At 38.4% G+C, this 23,831-nt stretch overlaps 4 protein-coding genes across 7 annotated transcripts; 2 read left to right on the forward strand and 2 right to left on the reverse strand.

The window, feature by feature from the left end:
- The first annotated feature begins 26 nt into the window (after positions 1–26).
- Positions 27–5,730, forward strand: si:dkey-14d8.1 (zinc finger and SCAN domain-containing protein 12). Its single transcript, XM_051890882.1, has 7 exons — positions 27–217; positions 927–1,123; positions 1,215–1,304; positions 1,428–1,523; positions 1,620–1,730; positions 1,901–2,054; positions 2,882–5,730. Exons 1-7 carry the CDS (start codon positions 184–186, stop codon positions 4,570–4,572), a joined length of 2,373 nt encoding a protein of 790 aa, XP_051746842.1. The 5' UTR covers positions 27–183; the 3' UTR covers positions 4,573–5,730.
- Positions 4,829–15,871, reverse strand: zgc:113263 (uncharacterized protein LOC503753 homolog). Of its 2 annotated transcripts, none has more exons than XM_051890881.1 (20): positions 15,650–15,871; positions 15,183–15,376; positions 14,956–15,060; positions 14,768–14,863; positions 14,558–14,668; positions 14,358–14,481; positions 13,562–13,999; positions 12,911–13,157; positions 12,311–12,489; positions 12,004–12,229; positions 11,737–11,879; positions 10,873–11,122; positions 10,607–10,725; positions 9,571–9,820; positions 9,364–9,470; positions 8,922–9,171; positions 8,631–8,737; positions 7,449–7,707; positions 7,186–7,340; positions 4,829–6,827 (listed from the first exon to the last, which is right to left on the reverse strand). In XM_051890881.1, exons 1-20 carry the CDS (start codon positions 15,675–15,677, stop codon positions 6,823–6,825), a joined length of 3,393 nt encoding a protein of 1,130 aa, XP_051746841.1. In that variant the 5' UTR covers positions 15,678–15,871; the 3' UTR covers positions 4,829–6,822. The 2 variants fall into 2 exon arrangements, with proteins under 2 accessions (XP_051746841.1, XP_051746840.1); XM_051890880.1 differs by having other exon boundaries at positions 8,631–8,740; positions 15,650–15,870.
- Positions 15,872–16,702: 831 nt separating this feature from the next.
- apex1 (APEX nuclease (multifunctional DNA repair enzyme) 1) lies at positions 16,703–20,504 on the reverse strand. 2 transcript variants are annotated; one of them, XM_051892147.1, is made up of 6 exons: positions 20,345–20,474; positions 20,100–20,147; positions 19,850–19,969; positions 19,603–19,766; positions 18,586–18,778; positions 16,703–17,775 (listed from the first exon to the last, which is right to left on the reverse strand). In XM_051892147.1, the coding sequence occupies exons 2-6, from the start codon at positions 20,131–20,133 to the stop codon at positions 17,261–17,263; spliced, it is 1,026 nt and encodes a 341-aa protein (XP_051748107.1). In that variant the 5' UTR covers positions 20,134–20,147; positions 20,345–20,474; the 3' UTR covers positions 16,703–17,260. The 2 variants fall into 2 exon arrangements, with proteins under 2 accessions (XP_051748107.1, XP_051748109.1); XM_051892149.1 differs by lacking the exon at positions 20,100–20,147 and having other exon boundaries at positions 20,345–20,504.
- Positions 20,505–20,584: 80 nt separating this feature from the next.
- Positions 20,585–23,722, forward strand: osgep (O-sialoglycoprotein endopeptidase). Of its 2 annotated transcripts, none has more exons than XM_051892151.1 (12): positions 20,585–20,707; positions 21,403–21,522; positions 21,655–21,774; positions 21,854–22,029; positions 22,157–22,252; positions 22,424–22,473; positions 22,571–22,649; positions 22,735–22,800; positions 22,893–22,983; positions 23,073–23,148; positions 23,248–23,346; positions 23,600–23,722. In XM_051892151.1, exons 2-12 carry the CDS (start codon positions 21,408–21,410, stop codon positions 23,637–23,639), a joined length of 1,008 nt encoding a protein of 335 aa, XP_051748111.1. In that variant the 5' UTR covers positions 20,585–20,707; positions 21,403–21,407; the 3' UTR covers positions 23,640–23,722. The 2 variants fall into 2 exon arrangements, with proteins under 2 accessions (XP_051748111.1, XP_051748110.1); XM_051892150.1 differs by having other exon boundaries at positions 20,589–20,707; positions 21,400–21,522.
- The last annotated feature ends 109 nt before the right edge of the window (positions 23,723–23,831 follow it).

Here is a 23,831-nt window from a genome sequence, read left to right on the forward strand (position 1 = left end):
GGAATAAAGACCCGCTTCCGGCTACTTCCGGTATCCCGTTCGAGCGTTGTTGTTCGTTGCTTCGGTCAACTTCACGACAATCGTTCACAAGTGCGTTTAACCGTTATTATGGTTTGAGTCAGTGACATGAGGCGTTCGGAGTTTGACTAAAAGACAAGTATAGATTTATTCTAACTTTAAATAATGGAAATCCTTAACGTAGAGAGTCGCGAGGCGGGTGAGTATTTTGTAGCTTGTGAGCTAAATGCTAAGAGAGTGAAGCTAGCACAACCAATCCTATTAAAGTTACTCACACACACACACCACAACTCAAAACACACTTGTTTATATTATTTTAAGAAGAGCCTGGTAAACGAAAGTCTTAATTTGTTATGTCATTTGCCATTAATGAAACTGTATTATTGTAAAAAAGTGTTTTTTAAGTAGTTTTAATGCTGAATAATGACAGTTAAAAATACATTTTCTGATTACAGTTCTATTTATATTATTAATTATAAGTTGTATGTAGTCTTTAAAATAAGAATAAAACTTAACTAAACAATTTAAATCTTAAGTATAAAGTTTTCAGCACGTATGTAAAGTTTAATGTACAACATGCAAAATGATCATCTTATTTGAGCAATGTAGAATTTGTTAGATTCATTTAACATTAACACTTAACTTTTCTTCTTTGACGTGGCATGGAATACAATTTATTTTTGTCCATAACCTATACCTATAAAAGGATGTGTATGTGTGCATTGTGTAAATAACTGTTAACTTCTTCCTAAGAACCATAATCCTTTAAAACAAGAAGTAGACTTATACATCCAAATTACAATGAAATTCATCACAACTTTTTTTCAGAAATATGAAGATCTATATATTTTCTACTGATATTTACATTTATCTGCACCACCTTTATTTTTCTCTTTTTTTCCCTCAAGCTCTCCCTCTCTCTGCCCTGCGTCTGGTTGTGCCACCTCTTCGGCTGATGTCAGCGTTTCTATGGCAGGTGATTCAGCGTCGTAATGTAACGCAGTACGGCAAGCTGGAGCAATTTGTGATGCTGGTGACAGAGACCGTTCCAGACATCATGAGTCGAAGTCTGGTTAATAAACTGATCTTTCACATGCGTAAAAAGGTAAATCTTATTTGCGCAAAATTTTTAAAAAATATTTTTATTATATTTTTTTACGTATTGCACAGGTAACGTGGGATTTTTCTTCTTCTAGGTGATCTTAGAGCTTTGTCTAAAAGATCAAATGCCAGATCTGTGGATCATTCAGGCACATCTTGATTCTCTTCGAAATCTCACACATAAAGTAATTTATTTATTTATTTATTTATTTTTTTTGTAATTGCACTAACCATATACAGAAATTGTATTTCAGCAAGTTGTTGCATAAGTAGCAGGGTCTTGTTTCTTTGCTTTCAATTTGTTGCAGTGTAAAGATGTGGAAAGTGAAATCATCAATAACAAATTCATTAGAATGGTGCACAGCATTTTAGAGGACACAGAAAAGAAAGAGAATTTCATCCAGGTTAGTCTTTTGCTTCATCTCTCTGTGAAAAGAATGTATAAAACATTAATGAAAATTAAGTGTTTCCATGTTTCACCTCTGTTTCTCTGTCTTCAGCATGTCTTCCCTGTAGAATATGGTTCAGGATATGATGCCGTATTACAGAGCCTTGCATGGGAGTTCCTGTCTCGAGTGGAAGACCTGCTGCCAGTGCCCAACCTTAAAGAGGTGTGTCCTCATTCAAAGATTGCATAATGCATTATCCATAGCATGTAGATTTTTTTTGGTCCAGTTACAACAGAAATAGAGCAGATAAAACCTTCAGTGCATTCTCAGCAGTGCTCAGGACATTGTAAAATTCAAGGTAACTCTGATTTGAAATCTGATGACTTTCTCAGACAGCCTCACGGCTTTGTGGTGGCCTCGCGATGATGGAGGAGATTGTGCAGCCGCTCTCAGATCCAGTTGAGATAAAGGATGTGCTCCAGCACTTCAAAACCAGAAGACTGCACGCAAAAAACAATGAGCACTCTCCGGGAGTCATCAGTGAAAGTAAGCTTTAATGTTGCTACAGTACCACATTTGTTGGCATGTACTGAATAACTGAATTAAACACTGAGATATTTAATTTATATTTAGTTAATATGAAACTTACAAAACATGTCTGGGTCATTTTTTTTTTTTTATTGTGACTAGTTTGTGACAATTAAGCAAATTGAAATTTATAATACTTTGTTTATTATTTTGGTGTAGTAAGCGATTTCTGAGAAACACTGTTGATATTTGAAATCAACCCAAACAAACACACCAATCCCTTGATTGCTCCACCCCCAAAATACACGAACATGCAATGCAAGAGTGTATGTGTCTTTATCATAGCTGAAGCGAAACAAAATTATGCTTCAATGACACTCAAAACTGTCCTGTTACTAGAGCTATCATTACAACAACAGCATATCTTAGTTCTGTGAAATGTAGCAAAACCAATGTTACTTTGTTACATATGGAACAACGCAAACCTCTGTGTCTGTTCTCAGGCTTTCCAGTGATATTCCTCTGAGCTTTTCTCTTTTGTAATGTCTCTCAGCCATCACTCTTTCTACAGTCTCTCCCTCTTGCTCTCTCTCCTCCTCCTCCATCATGAGTGGACACGCCCCCTACTGCTGATTGGCTACAAGTGTTGTGGTGCTCGTTCCAGTCCACTTTCAACAGCATTTCAGACATCGCTTACTGCACCTTTAACTTAAACTGTGACCTGAACATGATTTTGTGAGATTCATCCATAAACGCAATAAAGTTGTATTAATTTTAATGGTATTATTGTGAAGACATTATTTGAATATTTCCTAAGGAGTTTTTTTTTCTTTTGGTCTGTACAGTGTCCATTCCTTCTACAGCTGAAGTAGTATGTTTACCTCATCCAATCGTACAAGAAACAGTCTCGCCAGCCATTACCATTGAACATGAGGAACCGTTGCCCCCCACTTCCATTGCCCAAGAGACGATTATCATTGAATCGGAAAGCACCGAGAACCAATCAGAATCTGATCATGCAGCCATTGCCATAATGAGCCCCTCTCAGAGTTACACAGAAGAGGCTGAGCCTTTAGCTGAAAGTGAGGAGTTCACAGTGATAGCTGGCACTGAAGAAGCAGAGGATGATTTACAACAAGAAGAGACACTTTGTGAAGAGAAAGACTCAGGCATCTGTGAAGTCCAACAGATCTACCTCACCGCTGACGGCTCCGCCGTGGTGGTGTCAGAGTATGAGAACGAGGGAGAGGAGACGACTCAACTGCAGTTCCTAGAACAATCAGAGATGGTGGAAACATCTGGTGTGAGGCAAGTCAGTTTAGAGCAGTGGATCTCAGAATTAACTGGAAAGGGTGTCTCTCTACCAGCTTTGCCTCCAACTCCTGTTGAGATTGTGAGGGAGGAGACAATTTACGTTCCTGTCATAGAAAGACCACCGTCTGTAAAGTCCATCATTCACAGAAAGAGCAGTCCACCTCGAGCTGCTCTTTCCAAAAAGGCAGCAGCCGCTGCTTCAGAGTCCCAGACAACGCAGGAAGAGAAAAGACACACGTGTCCCGAGTGTCACAAAGAGTTCCGTTTTGAGTGCCTGCTGAGGAATCACATGCGCACACACACTGGCGAGCGGCCGTTCCAGTGTTCAGACTGCGGGAAAAGCTTCAGGTGCCTCAGCTTCCTGACCAATCACATCAAAACGCACTCGCTCGCCAGACCTTTCAAATGCTCGCAGTGCGTCAAGACCTTCCGCAAAAAAGCGGACCTCATCAAGCACATCCGTGTGCACACTGGCGAAAAACCATACAAGTGTACCATCTGTGGAAAGAGCTTCTCCCAGGGCTCATACTTGAAGATTCACCGCGAATGCCACACCTCAGAGAACCTGCACCAGTGTCCTCACTGCGACAAGAGCTTCCCGACAGCATTTAAGCTGTCCATCCATGTCCGCTACCATTCCATGGAGCGCTCATATCAGTGTAACCAGTGCGGGAAGAGTTTCATCTATGCCAGCCTCCTCCGGAGACACAAAGGTTATCATGCAGGCGAGCGCCAGTACTTGTGTTCCATCTGCGGCAAGTCCTTCGTCTATATGTTCGACTTGAAGAAGCACCAGCGCAACCACGAGAGACCCCGGCTCAAAATCCCGTGCACCCTGTGTCACAAGACGTTTGCGGGACCAGAGATGCTGCGGTGCCACCTGCGCATACACACCGGAGAACGTCCGTTCCGCTGCAAGATTTGTGGAAAAGCCTTCTCTCAGATCGGGAACATGAAGAGACATGAGCGCGTGCACACGGGTGAGCGGCCGTTCACCTGTGAAAGATGTGGAAAGACTTACAAGCACTCATCTCACCTGAAGAACCACATGCTCAGCCACACGGGTGAGCGGCCGTGGCAGTGCTCTCATTGTGGGAGGAGCTTCAAGTTCGCTGGGCCTCTGAAGAAGCATGAAAGGATTCACCTGGCAGAGCGAGGCAATCGCAGAAGGACCTATGACCAAACCCGTGGCCGCGTAAAGCTAGAACCCAAAAGCCCTTGACTGAACATGCAAATTTGCAGATTTAAAATGACTAGTTAATTTCGTGTCAGCTGATACTTTAAAAAGGTAATGTTTTGTTTTCCAAACCATGCTTGTTTATGCAACCCATATTTGAAACTGCACATGAAAATACTTTATAAATTTGTAGTTTACATAGTTGGTGGCATTTATAAATTTAAGTTGATAATAATTGAGTTCTTCGATCCAGAAGGCTTGTTGTCATAGTCATGGTGATGTCTGAATCATGCTGGTCAAGTCATTTCAACAAACAAATAAATAATCTGTTTATTGCACAGTAAAATGCAGAACAGAATCAATGTGGTATTTAAAAAAAAAGAAATTCTTAATGGTTGTCCACTTTGGCCAATTTAGAAGCATATTAGATAAACTCACTCCAGATTATTGTCTGGAAGAGCTGTATCAATAACACTGTCCACTCTTCCACCATCACTGAGCAATGCAATGTGTTTTTGTACACAAACATCCTTTAAAGGGTTTGTTTACTCAAAAATGAAAAAAATCTGTCATCAATTATTTACCCATGAGACTTTTCATCTGTGAAACAGAAATGAATATATTTTAATGACATCTGAGAGATCTGACTGTCCCTCCATTGACAGTCTATACAACTACCATTTTAGCGCTTCAAAAAGTTCATAAAGAGATCGTAACACTAATCCATATGAATCCAGCGGTTTAGTCCAAATTTTCCTAAGAGACTTGATCGCTTTATATAATGAACAGATTTAATGTAGACTTTTATTTACTGGTGAACTTTTTGAAGCAGGGACAGAAATCTCAAATTTTCATTTGTGTTTCGAAGATGATCAAAAGTCTTACAGGTTTGGAACGATATGTGGGTGAGTAAATGATGACAGAATTTTCATTTAACCCTTTAATTTGGCTAATGCTAATACACATTGGGTACACTCTTAAATTGTGATTGAGATTTCGGCAATGACCTTTGGCATCCTGTGTAACAGTAACTTACATTTGTATAATATATATATATATTAAAATTTGTTAAATCTAGCAAATATACTTTAAAAGCTAATGCTTTTGTACAAAATGCAAATTATTTTCAGTGTTTTTTTTTTTTTTCATGTAGCACAAATTTGATTCTTTTTATGATACAAATATACAATATAAATCCATTAACTGGAAGTTTCTTATTTGGAAAGATTATGCACTCGGTTGAGAAATCAGTCTGCACCAGGAAGAATTCCCTACAGTTATTTCATTATGTTCTAAAATACTTCAGACAAGGTCTATTTGTTACAATGAAAGAGTTTTGCTACAAATTCATACTTGGTTTTTCTAATTCCAGTTACTACTTACTGTTAATTGTTCAGTAATAGACCTGTGACTTCAGGATGCAGTTCGCATCTTCCCATGCAAATCCTCTAGAGGGTATGAATTGACGTCACTTTCCTGCTGGAACACGGCCCCTCAGCCAGACTGAGTGGCAAAAGAGCCTGCTGCATGACTGGATTTAATAGAGGAAACTGCGAAAACGCAAGAAAAACAAACGATTAAACTAAAGGTTGGACTTGATAGTGTTCCTGTTACAACCAAAGATCCAGTAATCCATGGATATTAACATCCAGCCAGGAATTGTGTTTCCAGACATTTATATGTTCCTGATTTCAAAGTTCAAAATGATAATGTACCTCAGATTTCTTGTCAACTCTATTTGTACCGTCAATCGCAAAGCTCTTTCCCGTTTTGAATGTGTTGTTTTTTCACACACCGAAAGCCAATGCTGCCACTCAGTGGGCGTAACCGCAGTCACTCTGGCCGATGGTGATGTCATGTGCATACCCTCAATACTGCCATCCCAGTCACACACAGGAAGCTGCCAAGCAGCTGAGACAAACTACATTTCAGCGCTAAATTTTACCCTGTGAAAATGTGTGATCAACTGAGACCACATGACAACAGCACCATTAGGCAAATGTCTTTCAGATGTACATAAATATTAATGCAGTGCCAGTGCGCTGCTTTTTGATGCAGAGAGAACCAGCTAAGGTCCTGTATTTCTGTTGCTTGACAGGGGAAGATTTTTTTTTTGGCAAGTTCTTGCTTGGATTTCAGACGATTAAAGGTTTGTGTGTATGTCCTTAATCCATCCTTCACAGTCCACATGACAGAAAATACCTCAGATCTGATTTATATTCCTAAGCCCAGATATCCAGGAGAATGAGTCTCGCTCCCCTCCAGAGGTGATTCAGGGGCATTAGTGTAGCGTAGTCAGACTAAAAAAGTGCAGTAACAAAATATGGTTAATAAAAAATAAGTAAAATGTGTTATTCTCAAACATACACTATTGTTCAAAAGTTTAGGGTCAGATTAAGATTATTAATCTCTTTCAAAAAATTTGTTCAAGAACCTAAACCTTTGAACAGTATGTACTGTTTGCAAAGTGTAACTTTGCATTTACACTTGACATTAAAAAAAGTGAAGTATGCACATTTTCAATGTTTAAATACATTCTCCTCATTCTCCATTTGTAGTCTGATGCCTCTGTAAAATGTGCACATTATTTTTGCTGTTCTATTTGGTGAGAATTACACATTCAACCTTTAATATCAGGAAAAAAGTAAACATTTTCACCTGAGCTCTGTGCTTTTGCAGACCTGCTGGGGTTTTTTCTCCCAACTGCCTCTGGCTCCTGAGCCGTGGTGGTTTCAGTCTCATCTAGAGGGTACTTTTCAAATATTTTATTTAGCTGCTTGAAGAACTTCCACTCCACATGCTCCCCTTGGTTTCTATGAGTTGAGAAAATTAAAAAATTGTAAAAAATTAAAAATGTAATTCTTACATTTTATTAGTATATTTAAATATTCTATTTTTGAGGTCAAAGTTGTTGTATCTACCTGTAATTATCAAGACACTGGCGGTAACTGGCCTTCAGTCTTTTAATCCTGGAGCGACACTGTTCATCTGTCCTGCTGTAGCCCTTCTCGGCCATGACCAGCGCGATCTGCTGGAAAACAGGTTTGCGTTTGACGCAGCCTTTTAGCCTCTCCTGAATGGGGTCACTCCCCCAGATGGATATAAGTGTGTGTGTCTCACTGTCACCCCATGCCAGCTTCGGCCCGTCCACAGTTGGCGGTTTGGAGAGAGCTAGGGAGTCTGGACATGCAAAAACAGGTCCAAATGCATCTTCACAAATCATATTTAAACTTTTTGATATCATGAAGAACTTATATAGAGATCCCAGTTAGAAAGGAGACTATGGCTACATCTACATTATTCTGGATACATATGAAAACACATCTTTTACCTTCCATCCACACTCAAAATGCCATTTCTGCATTGTAGTGTTGACTGTGAAAATGGAGGTATTCAAAAATGATGACGCATGTTTAGTCATGTGATGATGTATCGACAGACGCGTTTATACCGGTATGTGCCAAAAATACATTTTATAGTGCGAGTAAGATGATTTAAAGGGGCTATATGTATAATTCAGAAATCCTTGTTATTAGTGACACCGGTGGCCATTACGTGAACTGCAGCCAGAAACTTACTGCGATATATTGTTAACGAACATCCTGACGCCGTTCACGCTGCTGAGAGTGACATTTAGATGAATATGTAAATATGTACTGCACACTTTCCTCTCAATAACAAAAACACAACAAAAATGACAGCGGTGAGAAAACAGCAGTTAAGAAAGCATCTGATCATTGCGATGTGGATGTTTGCACCAGCTCTGTAATTCACTGGCATCATGTCGACAGATGCATCATGTCTCAACCAGGCCCCGCCCCCTCGTTTTGCATATGCCTTGGGCAGGAATTATTTAATAAATGTTACAGAGTTATGATAGTTTGATTATAAAGTATATTTGAGACTATAGACTGTATAGATTTTGCTATGTGAGACTACAGCTTGAATTAATCCTTTTTCTTTGCATGACATTAAAATACAGGATAGATCTTTCGGCATTATCCTGAACATTATAAGCATTCGTGTGTCAGTGAACAGAAGAGAGGCTCTCGGGAGCACGCATAAGCAGATCAAAAAAAAAAAAAAAAAAAAGAAAAAAATACCTGAATCAGAATCAGTTATGGATTCCAGCTCACTGATGTCCTGGTCATCAGATGTTCTATCCTTTAAAATAATCTGCTCCAGTTGATCATAGAATTTACACTCCTCCCTGCTGAAAAACACAGAATTGAAAATAGTATACCGCTATGTTCAGAATAGCAGACTACCATACTATATAATATACCGCATATTATGCATTTATGCTGTGCAGTAAATAGCACACAGTTATTGCTTTCTGAACACAACCTTTAAGAACTACTCATCAATGTAAAAACAGACTTAAACTCACTCACCCATCGTAGTAAAACTGGGACTTGAGTCTTTTTATACGCGAGTGACATTGGACGCCCGTTCTGTTGAAACCCAGTGCCATCATTCTCTTTGAAATATATCTGTATATGTGCCTGTTTTTGGGGCAGGACATGAGGCTGTGCTGCACACGGTCATCACCCCAGATGTCCAGCAGGGCCTGAGTTTCCCGGTCTGACCAGGTCATCTTTCTGCCTGATTCAGATACGGCTACCATGGCTGCCTGCTGGTATTCTGAGGAACAACGAGTGGATGAAGAGTTTAGGTTAATAAAATGATGTCATGTTGTGATTGGTCTACTCTGCTCTGTTTGGTCAGACGGACCAGTCTGTTATTATTGGAATTTCTCTTTTTTGGGGGGGTGACCTTTGAGATTCACAGAATGTATGTATGTATGTATGTATGAATGAATTTCAAATCACAAACCTGCATCCTGATCATCTTCATCAAAGACATCCATGGAAAAGGCCTCATCACCCAGAACCTGCTCCAGTTTATCATAGTATTTACAATCTACATTCTCTATGCCACATCTAGATGAGAACAATATGGAGGACATTATTAAACCTCAGCTAAAAACATTTCACCCATTTCATTTTCAAAGTCAACAAGCAAAAATAAAGCCAAACTCACTTTTTCCTTTCGTAAAACTGTCGGAAATTCTTTGTCAGGTTTTTGATCTTCCATCTGCATTGCTCTGGTGATTTGAAAAATCCCTGACTGTTCAGTTTCTCTGCTATATCAGCAAACACATGGCCATTATGGACGGATCCTCTCAGGGCTTCCTGCACCTCATCTTCTGCCCAAATGTCTATTAGAGCTACAGTTTCAGAGTCTGACCAGGATGCTGTCTGGTCCTCCCTACTGCAGGTGTCCTGGGAGTCTGACAGAAGATATTAACATGTTATTTTCAACTGGATTATCAAAAACAGGTATTACTACAATATACAAAATCATTTTAGGGTTGAATTTCTAGCAAAAACAAATATACCATAATAGAATTATGTACTATGTTATAAAATGACATCTCAAATTCAGTTATCAAGAACTGAAATAATACACATTTCATATCTGTAACATAAGACATTTAAAGGGGACCTATTATGCCCTTTTACAAAGTCTTGATTTTGTTTTTGGGCTCTACTAGGATAGATTTACATGCTTGAATGTTCAAAAAACACCTTATTTTTCACAAATTTGACATTGTTCCAGCTCCTCTCTTCCCAGTCTGTCAGTAACACTCTGTTTAGTTCCTGTCTCTATGAAGCCCCTCCTTCTGAAAAGCAAAATGTGCTCTGATTGGTTGGCTGGAACAGTGTGTTGTGATTCGTCAAGCACTTTGAGTGTGTTTGGGAAATGTCACGCCCCTTACCATAACCGTGAGTTTCAACACACCACTAACTCAATCAGGCCCCGCCCCTTTATTTTATTTATAATTATTTAATTATTTAAATGAGGAATATTGTGACATGTTTGTTCCCAGAAGAGAGACTACAATGGAGGCGTTTCAGAGAGTTCAGAAACAGTGCGCACTGATACAGAGAATAACTCCCGCTGGAGGGACTTTGCAACCTTTGCAGACCTTTTTCAATGTCAAACAGCAACATACACACTAAAGAAAGTTGAAAATGTAAAAAAAAGCATAATAGGACCCCTTTATCAAAAGTACCTGATTTGATGCCATTGTTGGATTCATTATCTCCTGACACTCTGGATGAAGCATTCTTTTGAAAAATGTCTTCCATCAGATCATAGAACTTAAATTCTATGCGTTCAGCTTCAGGTGAACTGCACAGAAAAAACACACACACACTGAAACTATATGCACATTCCATTAAATATATATTTAGTGCTCAGGCCATATTCACAAATAATGTGCTCTATTATTTGGTGCTGCATAACATAAATGCCTCTTGAATATGGTCGTCCACTGACCTGATGCTGTCCCTGCACTGCCTGTAGCTGATTTTGAGTCGTTTGATTCTGGTATGGCATTGCTCAGCGGAGCGCAGGTATCCGTGAGCATTCAGCTTCTCAGAGATCTCTAAGTAGATGTGGCCGTTGTGAGGGCAAAGCTGAAGGTTCCTCTGGACCTGTTCATTGCCCCATAACTGGAGGAGAATCAGCGTCTCAGCATCGGACCAGGCGACCTTCTTTCTATCATCCATGCAGTTCATTGCGGTTTCTGTGTTGGGTGATGATAGGAGGACATGACACATGTATTAAGACACTTTTGGGCAATTACATCATGCTTAAAAATGCATGAATCCCCATCCATGGAAACTGAAATGGCTAGAAGATCAAATCAAGCATTCAAACATTTAGGGTCCGTAAGATTTTTTTTAATGTTTTTTGAAAGAAGTGTTTAATGCTCACCAAGGCTGTATTTATGTGTTCAAAAATATAGTAATATTGTGAAATATTATTGCAATTTAAAATAACACTTTTCTATTTGAATATATTTTAAACTGTAATTTATTCCTGTGATGCAAAGCTGAATTTTCAGCATCATTACTCCAGTCTTAAGTGTCACAGGTTCCTTCAGAAATCATTCTAATGATTATTATTATCAAGGTTAAAAGCAGTTGTTCTGGTTATTATTTCTTTGATGAACATTTATAAGAAATCTTTTGTAACATTATAAATGTCTTTACTGTCACTTTTGATTTTATGCGTCCTTGCTGGATAAAAAAAAAAAAAAAAAAATCTTTCAAAAAACTCTTACTGACCTCAAACATTTGAACAGTAATGTGATACAAAACAATAGTCTACAGGAAAGTAACAGGAACAAAAAGATACCTATTTCCTGGTACTTGTACACCTGGTATTCGATGTCTGTTGACTCCTCCTCTTTGATCTGTGATGAGCATGATTCTTCATTAGCCATAATTCTCTCCATCTGTTTATAGAATTTAAAGTCAACTTGCTCTTTGCCCTCAGTGCTGCAAAAAAATTCAAGAATAACACTTTCAGTTATTTGAAATACAATAAAACATTTTTTAATGTTTTGCTTTTACTGCATCAGGAATGTTTTAACAATGATGTTGAAGATAACGAAGCACTCACTGTTTACTCTCGTAAGACTGTTTGAAGCACAGCTTCAGTCTTTTCACTCTACTCTGACATTGCTCTGCTGTTCGAACATAACCGTGAGCGGCCATCTTTTTTGAGATCATGGCGAAGATGTGTCCGTTCTGGAGAACCCCTCTCAGCTCTCGCTGGGTTTTGTCTTCTCCCCAGATCCTGATGAGGGTTTGCGTCTCTAGGTCTGTCCATGGGATATTCCTGGTGCCTTGAGAGGGTGTAAGTGAAACTTTGGTTAATAATATGAGTCTTAGATTTGCTGGACATATTGTATTAACTATATGCGTACCCTCTAGTCCAACATGACCAAGAACATCCCAATCAGTGTCGTCTTCTGCCTGCTGTCCTGGGGACTCTTCTGGAATGCTGACATCATTAATACCGTCTTCCTGTTCTGTAGAGTCTTTACGGCAGAGAATTTTCTCCAGAACATTATAGAACTTCCATTCCGGTTTTTCTCCTCTCACACTGTCAAACAAATGCAGATTCGGTTCAGTTATAATCAAAGAAAAAAAAGGTTTATCTGAAAAAAAAAAAAAAAAAAAAGAAAAAAAATCTGAATTCAGTTTTTTGGGTGGCATTTATTTGATCAAAAATACAGTAAAAACGGTAATATTGTGGGAAAAAAAAAAAAGTAAAATATTTGATTATATTTTAAAATGTAATTTATTCCTGTGGTCAAAGCTGAATTTTTAGCATTATTACTCCAGTGTCACATGATCCTTCAAAAATCATTCTAATATGCTGATTTGATTTGCTACTTAAGAAACATTTTCATGTTAATTTTAAGTAAAATTAACATGAAAAGTAAAAATAAGAGCTAGTTTAACATATTAATAAACTATAATCATAAACAAAAACTAAAATAACACTTTCTAAATTAACTCACATGTTTTCATGGCATTGTCGAAAGCTCATTTTCAAGCGCTTTATCCTGGTGTGACACTGCTCTGCTGTTCTGGTAAACCCTCTCTCGAACATCTTCTTAGAGATGAGGTTGAAAATGTGTCGGTTGCGGGCACAGTCTTTCAGACTCCGCTGGACGCTGTCTTTTCCCCATATGTCAATGAGGCCGAACGTTTCTTCCTCTGACCAAGGAACTTTTGAAGCATCAGAGGTCTGGTATGAAGACTCTTCTGGGTAAATGAAGCAGAAAAGCATGTAAATCTGCTCAGTTGCTTATATTTGCATTATTAGAGTTTTAAACTAGATTTTTAAGCTAAAGTCATCTTCATGATGCTAAGGTGTTGTGGGTATAAGCCAAAGTGTAATACTTCCCATGAGGTGCCACTAATAAATGAAAACAAAGAGGCATTTAAAGCGATGATATAAAGAGGAACCATTATACCATTTTATAAAGTGTTGATTTTGTTTTTGGGCTCTACTATAATAGGTTTTTATGCTTAAATATTCAAAAAACACCTTATTTTTGTGCTTTGTAACTTTGCAGACATTTTTCATGCTCAAATAGCAACATTACACACTAAAGAAAGTTGAAAATGTAAAAAAGCATAATAGGACCCCTTTAAAATGAACTGACCTGTGTATGCCCCCAAATGATTGATAAATGTGAACTCTCTGGACACTTCTGCGGTGTCTTCTCTTTTCCTTTTAGAGGATTTTTTGGAGTTTTTTTTGGTGTGCGTCTGATTCAGCCCTTCACCAATAGAGCTATCATCATAACTGTTCCTCTTTCCTCTAGATTGGGCAGCCGTGATTGGCCAGTTTTGATCATCGTCATCGTCATCCTCTTCATCTTCTCTCTCCTCGGTCTCCATTTTGAATTTTCTCTTTTTAGCCGTGCAGCTGGATGTATCTGGATCAGTGCGGCAATCATCTTTGTCTTGACCATCTAAATCGGCTCCTGGTTCAGACGGGTCACCAGATTCTGTGTGATCGCTGGATATGACGACCCGAACCAGTGGAGGGAGAGATTGAGATGAAAATGTACAGCTGTTATGAGCAGAGTGAAGAGACTCTACAACAGAGAAAGACAAAGACACAAAATTAATTGAAAGTAGTACTGTAGAATACGTAAATGTTCAAATTAAGTGTTTGTTGCATTCTTGATTGCATTTTTAATGTTTAGTTATGCTTTTAGTTATGCAATACTGTTAAAACCTCCCAAATGGTTCACCTTAATGAAACTGTTTCTTTGTAATTCAGGTTTCATTTGTGAAACTGTTCTATTGTCATTCTGACTGTATATGCCATCTGCTTTACAGCTTCACAAACACAGATGCAACTGACTGAAACCTTCTTGTATTCACATAATGCAAATGCATCTGATATAATCTTTCACATGGATATGGCACTGTTAACATAAAAACTTCTACCAGTGTCCTGAAGATTTCCATTAGCTCTGTGGTGTTCAAGCAGGGTCTTCATTTGCTTTGGGACAGAAACTGAATGAATGCATTCCTCCAGAAGAGACGGACAGGCCCTGAGCCAAGAGACTGTCTGAGGAACAAAATCAGACCAACGGTTAGAGAAATAACACAGTAACAGTGTTCTTTACTGATGCTTATTGAAGTACCTGTGAAAGGTCTGGGACTGAAATCATCTGGTCTAGCTGCAGAAGGAAGACTTCCATAAGTGTCTGTAGGTTTTTGTCAAACTTGGGTCCGTATTCTTCTGGGAAAATGTTCTATTAATTGCAAAGGGTTGGGGGAAGATTAATTGCATGGCACTGGAAGAAAAAGAGCAAAAACCAAGTGCATTGTGACCATATTTATGTGTTTGTAACCTGGAAGAAATGCTCCCTCTTTTCAGGGTTGCTGATAAGGGTCCGAATGAGGTCCAAAAAACAGGCCTCAGATTCCCCCATGTCTTCATCAACAACCTGCAGAAATATACTTGAATTTTTATCTAAGCACAAACAGACAACATGCGTTTTCAACAACCTCCAAATGTGAATGATTTGACCTCACTGACCTCACTGAGTGCACTGTTGACTCGAGGAGCACGGATTCGATCCATGTGAGGCTGAATTTCTTCCAGGTCAACATGATGTTGACCACGACACAGCTCCAGAAGACGCTGTGCAAAATAACAGATACAATACTGGAACTAATGTCTTCTTTAGAAACTGAAAAGCCATTTCTCTTTTACATGGTGGATCCTAAATGTTATCCGTTTTTGTGTACTATGACATTTCGTACCCTTGCTCGTAAGCCAAGTATAAGCTGGGCTGTTTGATGGTCATTTAGAAGCTCTGGCACAGTCTTTGTCACCATGATTACAAACTCCTCCAGCACCCCATAGTGCTTCACCTGTCTCTGTTCTGTCACCTGCCACATGGCTGCAGACAGTAACCTCAAGTGTGGAACCATGAAGCTCATCAATGAAAGAGGGTCTGATTAAAAAAAAAATAAAAAAATTAGGAAACCATTTTGACCTTATAGTCTGGATTTAAATTAGCCTATTTCATAATTTCCACTTTGAAAGATGGTATCCTTCAAAATAAAATAAACAAAATAAATGATTATAATCTATTCCCAAAAGACGATTCATGATACACGTAAAAATCAGATCTTACTGAATTAATTACAATTCGTTTTATTATTTGAACATGTTGTGTTGTATTTTACCAAAACGGAAAAACAAACTAGGAAAATAAATTACTGACCTTCGATTTTTGTCCACAGAGCTTCCATTGTTTACAACTTAAATCAACTTTAAAAAATCTCGAAATTAATATTTTCAACAGCCGTGTAACATGATTCAGAAGAACGGCGCTAAAAAACGGAATACTTTTTAATTTCGATTTAATTTCCACCTGATCATTTCGTTGGTTTCAAAACACTGGACTGAACGACACAGATTCCGGTCTAATCCGCTTTGGTCTGGTCTACAGTGTAGTTCGAGTTCTCCCTCTGGTGGTGCAAAACCACATTATACTAGTTTTGCGAGGCCATCTCACAAACCCAGCTCCCAAACCATTCTTTCAACTCGCGATTGTTTTGTATGCTTTTTACTGTTAATGTGGTTTCATCTAGACTGGTCTGGGACAAGGAGTTTAGAAACATTATCGATTTATGTTCATATTTTAAAAATTGTAAACTTAAAGGGCTTTTATTATGAAGGATGTGGCCGTGGATTTAGCTCATGAATATTTAATATTATCATGCCCAACGTTGCTTTGGTAACCTTCCTGGAGTTTCAATCACGTGTTCTTATTAATATTCATAAGCCACCAGATCAACGCCTGCCATTGGCGAACGTCGCGTTACGTAATTGACGTTCATGATTCGTCTTTGTTTATAATTCCGCTGTCTGCAATTTAAATCCGTCTGTTGTTTAAGTGTCAAGTAAATATAATTCAATAATTATTATCACTTATTATAAGCAGTTTGGACAATATAAATGTTGTATTTTGTAGATGTAGATACCTACTTGTTCTAAAAAGAAAATGTGTAACCCTCTATGTTAACTTTAATGTCATTTTCAACATTACGGTCCGCTATATACTAACAAATGTATTTAATGAATATATTTAATTAATATATATAAACAAACAAACATGTGAATCAGTTTCATTTCTGTTTGTACATAATTTAAGCATTAAAACAATGTTTGTTAATGACTTTAATGAGAATTAATGTTTAACAAATAAAAAAATAAGATCAGAAACTTTTTTATAAACTACTTTATTTCAAATCCTGAAAAAAAATGGCTACAGATAGACAGAGTGAAATAAACAGCACAAAAAGCAAAATCATTTGTCTTTATGTAATATATGTAAGATTTAACTACAACTAACTTCACTAAGCTGGGAGTATTGTAAAATTCAAAGGTTAAAATAGCACCAAAGACAAAATCCAAAAAAAAAAACATCATATATCACATCATAGGTCTTTGTAGGTCAAGGTATTTTACAAGCTTCAAAACATTTTGCTATAATTTGAGACAATGTTTATTACAGTAGTTTGGCAGGGGTTGTCATTTAGATAACAGTATGGAATTTTTCTAAAACATTGATAGATTGCTTTCAAGAGATCAATAACAGCAGACTGAACCAAAGCTGCAAAACAATTGGATTAACCAACCATGACTCCTTTCAATACATGTCTGCCACACACATAGGCCTATATTTGGACCTGTATTTGGTTTTTAGAAAGAAAATTCTAATCTAGGACTAACAGGACTAGACCCTTCTGTGTCTATGCATGAAGCACTAAAAAGTGAATCAGGGACTTTCTTTATGGAACTGAACGGTTGTGGCCCTGAGAAACCTCATCTACACAGCCAAAAGCAGGGTAATAGGACAGTGGTCACTTCCCATTGCCGTGTTTCGGATCTTGCTGTCGCACAGACCCGGGAGTAATGCGGCCGACAGCACAAAGTAGTCCAAACGCCAGCCGACGTTTTTGGCTCGAGAGTTCATCATGTAGGTCCAGAAGGTGTAGGCATTGGCTTGTTCCGGATACAGTTCCCGGAAACTGTCGGTGAAGCCGGCCTCAAGTAGCTGTGTGAAGCCCTCACGCTCCTCGGGGGTGAAGCCTGCGTTCTTGCGGTTACCCTTAGGGTTTTTAAGATCGATCTCTTGATGGGCCACATTCAGATCGCCACACAGCACCAGGGGCTTGCGCTGGTCCAAGCCGCTCAGGTAGGCCCGGAAATCCACGTCCCAGGTCTTGCGGTAGTCGAGCCGCACCAAACCACGGCTGGCATTGGGCACATACGCAGTGACCAAGAAGAAAGATGGAAACTCAGCAGTGATAACCCGACCCTCTTTATCATGTTCCTCTTTACCTATATTCAAGCAGAAATACATATTGAACTTTCAAAAAACTCAAGATTTGGATCTTGGACAAGAGTGTAGATACCTTTTAACATCAAAAGGTTTTATTTAACACTTTTATATTTTTTCAGGAAAATGTGAGGAGTCCATGAAAAGAATAGCAACTGATGAACAATACAAATCACACAGCATAAAGACAAATCTGGGTTATCAGGCATGTGATCAACTCTGGACAAAAAAAAAAAAAAAAAAAAAAAAAAAAAACAGTTTTGGTTCCCGTTGACATCCGTTGTATTTTTTGTCCATAAAATGGAAATCAACAGGAATTGAAACTGTTAAGCTACCAACATTCCTCAAAATATCTTCTTTCCACCGAAGAAGAAAAAAAAGTCATGCAGGTTTGAAACAGCTTTTCATTTTTGGATGGACTTTCCCTTTAATACTACTACTACTACTACTACTACTATTAATAATAGTAGTATTAATAAAATAATATTTTTTACACGACAACAATAAAATTACAATACTATTTATAACTGTATTTCTTTGCTTTTTTTAAAGCTAAACAATAGAGCTTTTATTTGGGCAGAAAACAGCCGGGAGACCTTAAAGCATCTCTTTTGTTGATTTACAAACAATTCTCACTACAAATGCATGTGTTGCGTTTACACTATAAGCAGCACAAACTCGCAGCGCTTGCAGAGACGGACATTACACAATTCACCTGGGTCATACTTCTCAGTTTGGAAAATACAGAATTCCATATAAATACAGGGGAGATGGAAAGGCGGGGGGAGAATCACATCCCTTGTTAGACTTACCAATACCGTAGGTGACATTGAGGGGTTCGGTCTTGCAGAGCATGGCCACTCCACTGTAACCCTCCTTATCCTCTGATCCAGCCCAGTACTTGTGTGGATACTCGGGCATTTCAGTGATATCAGACGGCAGGGCTTTCTCAGCGCACTTAGTTTCCTGCAGACACAGTATGTCTGGGTCCTCCTTACGTACCCACTGAAAGCAGACAACAACAAAGGAATGGAAAATGGTCCATATTCCTAGTAATCTGATATAGATTCTCACACAAATACTAAATAATGAGGCAGAGAATACACAGTGTTCAAGAAGGACCATGATATACATGTAAAACACGATCAATATGTTAAAAGTGCCCCTATTATGCTTTTTCAGATATTACCTTTTATGTAGTGTGTTATAAAGCTGTTATATTTCAAAGATTAAAGTGCATGATAAATGGAGTTATTGTCTCCCAAAAGAAAGAACTGATTCTGGACTGCCTGAAATGAGTCGTCAGCAATTCCAGTCTTACTTCCTGCACAAACCCATGTAGGTTTGCAACAAATTGGCATAATGCCAGTCTATGGTCTTCATTGGCTGCTGCAAATGCTTTGACTCGCCCTCAAACACTGCAGTTCTAGCGGAGGACACAGTAAAACCGACTCCATCATTACTGTTCGTATCACTGTGTATCAAGTGCTGAGGAGCTGAAATTCAGATATGGTAATGGGAGTTTTGTTTCTGATACGCACTGCAAGCAGTAGACCAATCACAACAGACTGGGCCATCTGACCAATCAGAACAGAGGAAGCTCTTGGAAAGGCAGGGTTTAGAGAGACCGAATCCTTTATCAAAGCGTTTCAGACACAGTGTGAAAAGAGCTAATGCTGCAATGTATATTATGAAAAAATTAAAGTGCTTTTTGACCTCGGATGCATGAAAATCTATTGCAGGAGACCTCTAAAACAAAATATGAGCCTTAAAATTAGCATTATAGGGGCACTTTAAATATTAAGTGCATGAGTCATGTGATCTCTTACATCAAGGCCGTTCTTTTTGACCCATGCACGCAGACCGTCCACGTTCCAGGAGGTGATTTTCATGTTGGCTGCACGGCCATCCTTACTGGTCATCTTATCTGGAGGGTCTTCATACAGAATCGGGGCCTCTGGCTCTTTCCCTTTTTTCTCTTTCTTTGCAGGTGCTGTGACAGAAAGGTTAATGTTATCAGATGTAAACTGTAAGGATGCCAGCTCTTTTTCTTTTATGGGTATTAAAACACTGTACCAGTTCCATTGCCAGTCTCCCCCTCCACAGCTTCCTCATTCTTCTTGGCTCTTTTGGGCATGTTTACAGTTGTTTTAAGGCCACACACACGAAAAAAACTGACAGCACACACACGAACACCTACAAGAGAGGACATGCGTAATGGAATGTGTAAATGTTCAATGAATCGTGCGCTGCAAGCCATGCAACCGTCTACAACAAAGACCGTAAAAGCGTAATTAGTTCGCACACAAGAGATCAAAACACTTACATAAAATGCGTGAACTGTATAAACCAAAATGCATGTGCTTGCAGTGAGCTGAAATAACGAACGAACATAAATTAGCAAACTGACTTCACAGTCTGTAAGTTGGCTAAAAGTGCGGCCTGAATGAATGAAACAATAAGAACCAATGTCTCGCACGCTCAGCTTTTGGATATGTTTTACATTGACCGCGCTGAAAATTCGTTAAATATAAATTTGCATTTCATTATATACAAAAATCTCTTTCTTACCTAACACTTTAATCTTTAGTCGAGATTACACTGAAAGCACAATCTGTGCAGAACTATGAATTGCTCTGCACGGATAAGTCGGGAAGACGAAGCTTTCCGCTGCAGTGCATGAGGCGCACGTTTCCACATTAAGAGGTGCCCGAGATATTGCCTGACTAAAATAAGTGTTTTAAAATGTTTTTTTTTAAATACCATACATTTATTTTCAGTACATTAGAAAGGACGTGTCAACTTTTTGAAATTTAAAATACATTAATGTAGCTTTATAAGTTTTTTATCCCACTTATGCCCATTAATTTCATCCAGGCATTTTGTAAAAGCCATTTTATCTGTTGTTATGGTCTTACAACCAACGAGTGTGTGGTAAGTGTGAAGAAGATGTGGAAAATAAGAGATCTAAACAGACAAGTGTATAATTTTAGTATATGTATTATTATAATTAACCAAAACCATGATAATCCCGACAGTTAAATCAATATTATTAATGACCAGGCTCTTTTATCCAACAGCATGTGTCACAGAGCTCCGTGACAGCCAGACATCAGCAGACAATACAGAGAGAATTCATTAGAAACCATTTATATATAATATACAGTTAATGCAATTATATATAATAAAATTAATTGTGTATTTTAAACCTATTAGTTTAATATTACATTCACAACACAAGAACAGCACAGTGCTTTGCGTGATTAACATTAAGACTTGTATAGAAATTGGTAACACTTTAGTTTAGGGTCCAATTCTCACGATTAACTAGTTGCTTATTAGCTTGCATATTACTAGGATACTGGTTGTTTATTAGTACTTATAAAGCACATGATATTAATGCCTTGTTCTGCATGACCATATTCTATGTCACTAATCCTACCCAATACCCAAACTTAACAACTACCTTACTAACTATTAATAAGTAATTAGTAGTTTATTGAGGCAAAAGTCATAGTTAGTTAGTAAGAATTGGACCCTAATCTAAAGTGTGACCAAAAATTGATTTTGAGAAATAAATGGTGATGTAGTATTTTCATCAAATGATCTCTGTTTCATTCTCCCAGCAGACACCATGACTGTGGTGATTGGGTTTGAGGGCAGTGCTAATAAGATTGGTGTGGGTATCATCAGAGATGGGGAAGTTCTGTCAAACCCCAGGCGTACATACATCACCCCACCTGGCCAAGGTGAGCTCATCAGACCTCACAGTATATCCTGTCAATCTTTAACTCTAATGAACAGTGTCATTTTGATGTAAAAAGTGCCACCATGCTTTCTTAGTACTATTTTAGTATTGCATATTCTTATGATCTTCTCAGGGTTCCTACCTGGCGAGACGGCCAAACACCATCGCGGTGTGATTCTCACTGTCCTCCAGGAGGCTCTTGATGAAGCAGGGCTGAAACCTGCAGACGTTGACTGTGTGGCGTACACTAAAGGTGAATGATTTTACTTACCTGTAGTACACTGTGCAGTTTTCCACACTACTCTGCTTATCAAATATCTCCTGTTGTACAGGGCCAGGAATGGGGGCCCCTCTGGTGACAGTGGCAATTGTGGCCAGGACAGTCGCCCAGTTGTGGGGCAAACCATTGTTGGGGGTGAACCACTGTATTGGGCACATAGAAATGGGCCGTTTGATCACCAATGCCCACAACCCCACTGTTCTATATGTGAGTGGAGGAAATACCCAGGTAAGAATTCAAGAATTTAGTTTTTTAAAATTTGTGTACTATAATATCAAGTGCAGACATATCAATATTTGCTAACATTTCCATTCTCACATTTCTTGTAATTGATATGAACATGAATTCTCTACAGGTTATTGCATATTCTGAACGACGTTACAGAATATTTGGAGAAACTATCGACATTGCTGTGGGAAACTGCCTGGACCGGTTCGCCAGGGTCATCAAGGTCAGTGCTTATTAAACTTCAAAACACATACAGTATATAGAATCTTATGTTTGTTTGGTTGATAACCTTGTGCGTTTCTGTATTTTTTTGTGTGTGGAGGATTGGAAAATATACTTTGATGATTTAATTATAAGATTTTGATGTAATTATAAGATTTACCTATATTCACAGATATCAAATGATCCCAGTCCTGGATACAACATTGAACAGATGGCAAAGAAGTAAGTTTCTGTGCACCTTAACAGTTCATGCATTAAATATCTAAATTTTGAAAAAGCATTTGGTTGATTTATGTAAATGTATGTCTGCATTCTTAAGGGGAACCAAGTATATAGAGCTGCCATATACAGTGAAGGGAATGGATGTGTCATTTTCTGGGATTTTGTCTTATATAGAGGTGAGATGAATGACTGGGAGATTTATGTCTTTTGTTTCTTTAAAAAAAACTTTATTTTCACTTACTAATTTTTTTTCACATGCAGGACGCTGCTCACAAAATGTTGAGTACAGGTCAGTGCACACCTGAGGATTTGTGTTTCTCCCTACAAGTATGTATTTGAACCGTTGCTCATCATGCTTCCAACAAGACACATTAATTTATGATTATGAAAAGTGACTAAAAATAACATGCGATTGACAGGAGACTCTGTTCGCGATGCTGGTGGAGATCACAGAAAGAGCTATGGCTCACTGCGGCTCTCAGGAGGTTATGATCGTCGGTGGAGTCGGCTGTAAGAGCTACACTTGAAATATATGTGTTTAGTCTCATTACAAGGACTGGGTCTCTGTATTGCAGTTTTGTCTGTGTGCTGTTTCGTAGGTAACCTGCGTCTGCAGGAGATGATGGCGGTCATGTGTAAGGAGAGAGGTGCTCGAATCTTTGCCACGGATGAGAGGTGAGAAAGATCGCCTTCTTTCCGGACGTCACTGCTGAAAGTTCTCATTACATTGAGTGTTGTGGTTGGTAATCTTTTTATGTGATATCGTGCCTTCAGGTTTTGTATAGACAATGGAGCGATGATTGCACAGGCCGGTTGGGAAATGTTCCGCTCAGGTCACGTCACAGAGCTGTCAGACTCCTGGATTACACAAAGGTAAACAATTTCACAAATAACCATCAAATACATCAATATCACACATCAAGAAGCTACACACATATTTGGTTGATAAAACGTTTTGCTTTGTGCATGTTTTTTGCTTCCCATGAATGATAACACTGCCATTTTATCATTAGGCCACAGATTTTTCCATTGCATGCTGAGATTAAATATAGACCCAAGATAACAGTCGTTTCTCTTGTTTAACTGTGACTGTGATCATTCATTAACAGTCCGTTGTGTTTTTCAGGTATAGAACAGATGAAGTAGAGGTCACATGGCGAGACTGATGTTTTTGCTGCAACTGATTATTTATGAATATGAATGTCAAGTTGTAATCCATTTCTTTTCAATAAAGTCCATGATCCCATAATTCAATACTTGTTTTCACAACAGTGACAGAAAAAGCTTTATATCCCAGGTGAAGGCAGAATTTTGTCAGAATATTTTGGAAAAACATTCCAAATCTTTTGATTACAAAA

The sequence above is a fragment of the Ctenopharyngodon idella genome, chromosome 4 (assembly GCF_019924925.1).
Source record: "Ctenopharyngodon idella isolate HZGC_01 chromosome 4, HZGC01, whole genome shotgun sequence".
Classification (NCBI taxonomy): Eukaryota; Metazoa; Chordata; class Actinopteri; order Cypriniformes; family Xenocyprididae; genus Ctenopharyngodon; species Ctenopharyngodon idella.